General features: G+C 20.7%; 1 protein-coding gene across 1 annotated transcript in view; it reads right to left on the minus strand. All coding sequences in view use genetic code 6, as the record gives it.

Moving 5' to 3' along the window:
- The window catches only part of TTHERM_00791970 (bowman-birk serine protease inhibitor family protein), a gene marked incomplete at both ends in the record, with an annotated part of 7,695 nt that overhangs the window by 683 nt on the left and 1,378 nt on the right, over window positions 1-5,634 (minus strand). Inside the window, 7 exons of the mRNA XM_001020914.3 lie at window positions 1-383; window positions 436-732; window positions 793-1,035; window positions 1,085-1,485; window positions 1,712-2,361; window positions 2,411-2,460; window positions 2,551-2,781. The exon at window positions 1-383 is cut by the window's left edge and continues 127 nt beyond it. Coding sequence (XP_001020914.3) covers window positions 1-383; window positions 436-732; window positions 793-1,035; window positions 1,085-1,485; window positions 1,712-2,361; window positions 2,411-2,460; window positions 2,551-2,781 — 2,255 coding nt within the window. The remainder of the gene's footprint in view (window positions 384-435; window positions 733-792; window positions 1,036-1,084; window positions 1,486-1,711; window positions 2,362-2,410; window positions 2,461-2,550; window positions 2,782-5,634) is intronic.

A 5,634-nucleotide genomic window follows, 5' to 3' on the forward strand; every position in this document is an offset into this window, starting at 1 on the left:
TGATAAAGAGTTTCCTTAATAAATTTTCAGAGCTATTACTTAAGCATCTACCTAATCGAGTATTTAAAAAAAGGTGTACCCATTATAAAAAAGATCATTTTTGATTGGGTAAATCATAAACTTAAAAGCAAATTGTGGCATTAAATTAATTAATATTCTTGATTATGAATTATTATCAATAAGAATTCCTTTAAGTTAGTTAAATCCAATATTTAAAGTATTAAATATAATTTATTTTGTAGAATCTAATATATTTTATATAGTTAATTATGTCTAAAAGAGGAGAGAATTATAGTCACTAAAGTTAAATTCTAACATAACTATCATTTGAGGAAAGCTCATATAATGCAGAGCTTGAGGATATAAATTCATAGTATAGTCTCCTTTTGTTTTTGAAAGAAAATTAATTTATTAAATTTTAAAAATAATTATTACCATATAAAATGAAAATATTTTATAATAGACTACCACATAAGGGATAGTTTGTTGATTTATAAAAAGAAATTACACCTCCTACATATAATTCTGGATCTATAAGTTTGCCTAAACCTTATGATCTAACTTAATAAAATGATAATTGAGCGCTTTATTGCTTTATTATTAAATTGAAATTAGAAAGATCTGTATACAGTCCAATCCATATTTCTAAATTATATCCTATAATAGCTTACAGTATTAACTCGTTTCCTGAAAAAAGTTGTAAATTAATGCTGTTGTTAGCTAATAACACTCCTATTAATGTAAATATATGCCTATTTTGGTCTTACATAAATAAAATTGTATATGATTCACCAACATTTTTTGTAGGAGAGATTATTTTAAAACTGAGGCCAATAAAAAAAGAATTTGAAGAAGTTCCAATTTTGAATGCATCATTTTTAATTAAATATTGAGTCTAAATAAGAGAATTGAGATTTAAACAATCTATAATTTTGTTAGGTAAATTTATTTTTGTATTAATACGATTAGGAATCTTCATAAATTTTGAAATACATGATATTCCATCATCAAAAGCATCATTTAGTTAACATTTTCCTATTTTATTTAATGTTGTTAGAATATTTAATTCAAAAATTAATTTTACCTGTAATACTATCTCTTAAATTAGGGTTAATTACATATTAGGTACAAACTGTAGCTTTATCACATAAAACACAGTATTCAGGACATTCAGAGCATTTATTTTCATTCTAATAAGTTCCTAAAGGGCAAATACAACTTCCATCCGATTTAAATTTCATCTTATATGATAGTTGAGAGGAGTCACATGGAGTGCTATCACTAAAATCACATACATTTTTCTATATTTTTATGTTATATTGTAAAGGACATGAGCTTAAGCTAGAACAATAATTTCTAAAAATTGAGTTAACAGTTAGAGCATTTGACTAACATAAAAGGCAATTTTGCTAATTTACTATATCAGTCTAAGCTAAGCAATTAGTGCAAGGGGCAAAAAAAGTTCCTTAAAATATCCTTACTGTACTATTAAATAAAAGTTAAAATTTAAAATTGAATTTTATTAAAATCTTTTCAAAAGGTTAAAATAAATATAAAATAATATCTTTCACAATAAAGTTTTTACTTTGAAATAATATTATTTTTATAAATATAATATATATATTTTTAATACTCCATTTGTGTATAGATTTAACAGAAAACACAAATGAGTTTTTTGTTTCTTTAAAAAGTAATAAGAATTTAAAATTACTTGATGAAAATTACCCTATCACAAGACCCTGTTATAACTTTTTGCTTATTTTAAATTGTAAAGAATACTTAACCAACATGTAGTAAAACTTAAGGAGAAGTATTAAATATTAATTGATTATCTATATAAATTTATTTGTATATCTTGTTAAAGTTGGTATTTAGAATAATTGTTAATCTGTGCCATGTATTTAAGGTAACATGAACAACATTACTATTCACAGCTCCTAAATAAGATTCTCTAAATTAAAGTACAGTTGAATTGAAGTTGTCAGATAAAATTTCATAAAATATCTACTTATTAGAAGTATATTATTTTTCTAACAAAAATATAGTTGATAATGAATTTATTTATCCACCAATTACTTTGAAATCTATTGAAATCATCAAACCTTTAACAGTATCATATTCGAATTAACCTAATTCCCAATTTTCGCTGCACTGCAAGTTTAATGTGAAATCCTAAAAAGTTGATTATTTATTATACTTGCTTAACCCAAAATTGTTGATTGCTTAATTAAATTAGTAAGAAGGCAAAGATGATGCAAAACCAAAATTAAAATAAAGAACCTATTCCGCTAATATCTATTATTCTTATAATGAAATTTTTTAACCTATGCTTTAAGTAGCCTAACCTATAATTAAGATAATCTATTTTATAAATTAAGTTAAGCGTTAATTATGAATAACATTATTTTACTTATTTAACAATAGAACAAGCTGCAGAATAGGGGTAAACTGCTTATTAGCCTATAAAAATTTGAAAATATTAGTTATCAAAATATTTTATGCTTGAGACTCCACTAAACTCTTTGAATGGAGTAGAATTTATGTTTATACCTGAGATTTCTGTATCTTTGTTGTAAAACAAATAGTGAGCATAGTAGTTAGTTGAGCTATATTAAAGATCTATTGTTATTCTTAAAAAAAACCAATTATTGTATATACTAGATAAATTTCCTGCTGAAATAATTAAATCATCACTAGGATTATACAAACCAAATAGAATTGTTTTAATCTTTAGCTATATAGGATTTAAGGAAATAGATATAATGTGTTGATTATATTTATCTATCGCTTAAAAAAATAAATAATCTTAATCCATATTTCCCTAAAAGTTATACCAACCTATCAAAGTAAAAGATGATGTTAAACTTACAGTATCTTTTAGAAGGTATTATCCTTCAATTATCTAGCGTTATTAACCTAATTCACAGCTAAAAAATGTTTGTTTAGATATTAAAATTTAATTGTTGCACAAATCTTGGCAAAAAAAGGTTGCGAATAGTTAAAAGATTAAAGTTAAATTTGCTAACTTTTCTAATACTCTCATTTTGATCTTTTATTTTTTCATATGATAGGTTATAATTTTTTGTTAAGAATTTAAGCTAAAATTTATGATTTATTTTTGCTTAAATCTTTAGAATTAAAAATCGAATTTCCGAGGTAATTAATTAATTTATTTCTTAAATTTCATATTCATTTTTATCAAAATAATTAAAACAAAATCAAAAGTATCAAAAAAGATTATGTTCACTCAATATTTCTTTTATTAATAATTAATATCTGGTTTCCCAATCCAAGTAATATAATTAACTAGTTCTAAATTTTTTTAATTTCTTTAATTTACTTGAAACTTATACATATTTTATAAAATTAATTGTAAGCATTTTCTTGAATTTTAACTTATGCATAAAATTCAAAAGTATTTTTTGTTATTTTCATCTAGATAACCATGAAAGTTCTAATAAAAAGAGGTTTTTGAAAACAAAATTTATTAAAAATTCTCCTTGTATTAAAACTATCATCCTTTAAGGTAATTTGAAATATTTTTTATAAAGTAGATTTTCAATTAAATTAAAAATGTAATAAATTTAATAAAAAAAAAAACTTTTTTTCATAAAATTATTATTGTATATTATAAAAAAAGAGGAGAAATAAATGGTCCCACCTAAAATAAAAACCATCCATAGATAAGAGACTCATAATATTAGAACTTTTAAATTATTTCAGAGTTATTCAACTTTTTACAAATATGCAATTAATTTTTCTATTTTAAAAATGAAAAAAAAATAATTTTACACAAAATTAGTAATTAATTTTGGTTAATTTTAATCAATCTATAAATAAATAAAATTAATTAGTATTTATTTGTGTTTATTTAAATTATTTTAAAATAAATTATTATTTGATTAATAATATAAATAATAATTTTATTTTAATTTTTTAATATTCAGTAACTCATTTAAAATTTTCATAATTAATTTAATTAAATTCGTTTATTTAAATAAACATTTCGAGATTTATTTTACAAACAAAATTAAAATAAATATGATTAAATTTAAAAATTTTTAATTAATTTGATACTATTAAGTAGCTCATAAATGAATTCTTAAGATGATTTGCAAGCAATATGATTCAGATTTGAAGTTTATTTTAAAAAAATAATTTTTAATATATTAAATAAATAAACACCATTTTTTTTGCAAAATCTTTTATTTATTTTTTTAAAAATTTCAATTAAAATATAAAAATTAATAAAATTGAATTAAAAGTTTCAAAATATCCATTTTGTAAAATCTAAATTTTAAAGAATATTAAATATAAAATATATTTCACTTAAACAAAATAGTATTTAAATCATATCCATAAAGTACCAATAGTTAATTAGTTGAAAACTTCATGGATTAATGCATTCCAATCCAATTAATTTAAAAATCTTTTAATCAAATTTAAATTAATCCTTTAAAAAAATTAAAAATTTGAAATAATTATTTCAAGAATAATTTTTATTAAAATTAGATATATCTATTAAATTAAAAGTACAAATATATTCAAAAATTGTTGAATTGAAACACAATATAAATAACACAAATTTGAAAAAATTAGTTTTTTAATGATTTATTAATAATGTAATATTTGGAGAGTTTTATTTTTATAATGGACTAATACATAAATTATTAAGTTTACTCAATCATTATTTTGGAAATAATTTAATTTGTTTTCTAGGCTATTCATTTGTTTTTTTTTATTTATTTCTAATTTTTTTTTGAATGTATTGGTAAATAACAACAAATACATTTTCAAATAAGAAGTTTATTAAAAATAAAAAATTAAAGATCAGCAATGATATTATGGCAAAGAAACCTATGTCTAAAAATTTTTTTACTTCTTATTAGCTTAAAAGAGTATCTTTTGAGTTACTAAATTTGAAATTATAAAAAAAGATCATAAATACCCAAACAGTTGATAAAATGAAATCTCCGATAGCTTTAACTATTGATTGAAATAAGAATTAATAAGGCCTAAGTTTAATTGTCAATATAGCTGTAATTAAGTTAAAAACAATACCAGAACCACATACGAAATAAGGATAATTTACCATCGTATATATTATAATCGTAAGTAATATTTTTTTTAGATGATAGATAAAATGATAGTTCCTTGCTAAATAACTTTTACTTTCGTTACCTGCATAAAGCCTTTCATAAAAATGCTGGAAAATGTCACAATAATATCTAAAGTATTTTTAGTTATTGTAGTATTTAAAAAAATAAATTGTATAACTTAAAAATATTCCAAAAGTAAATATTCCTACATAAGATCCCCATCGACTTAGCCATGAATACTGGTCCACTTAACTTATTTGGATACAAAAACTTAAAACTATCATAAATAAATTTATTTCATTTTCTTTGCTTATTCTGACTATCAAAAATGTTTCAAATTTTATTACTTTGTTTGATTCATTAACATTGATACCTCCTTTTTTTTAATATTCAGTTAACTTTTTAAATATTTGAATCACTAGTAATATAATAGTTAGAAAAAGATATTTAAAGAATATTATTTAGCAATTAAATAAAAAACTATTCCTAAATCCTAATCTGTCAAAGATAATATTTCCTGAGCTCTTGAGTTATC

The sequence above is a fragment of the Tetrahymena thermophila genome (genome assembly GCF_000189635.1).
Source record: "Tetrahymena thermophila SB210 genomic scaffold scf_8254552, whole genome shotgun sequence".
Taxonomy (NCBI): Eukaryota; Ciliophora; class Oligohymenophorea; order Hymenostomatida; family Tetrahymenidae; genus Tetrahymena; species Tetrahymena thermophila.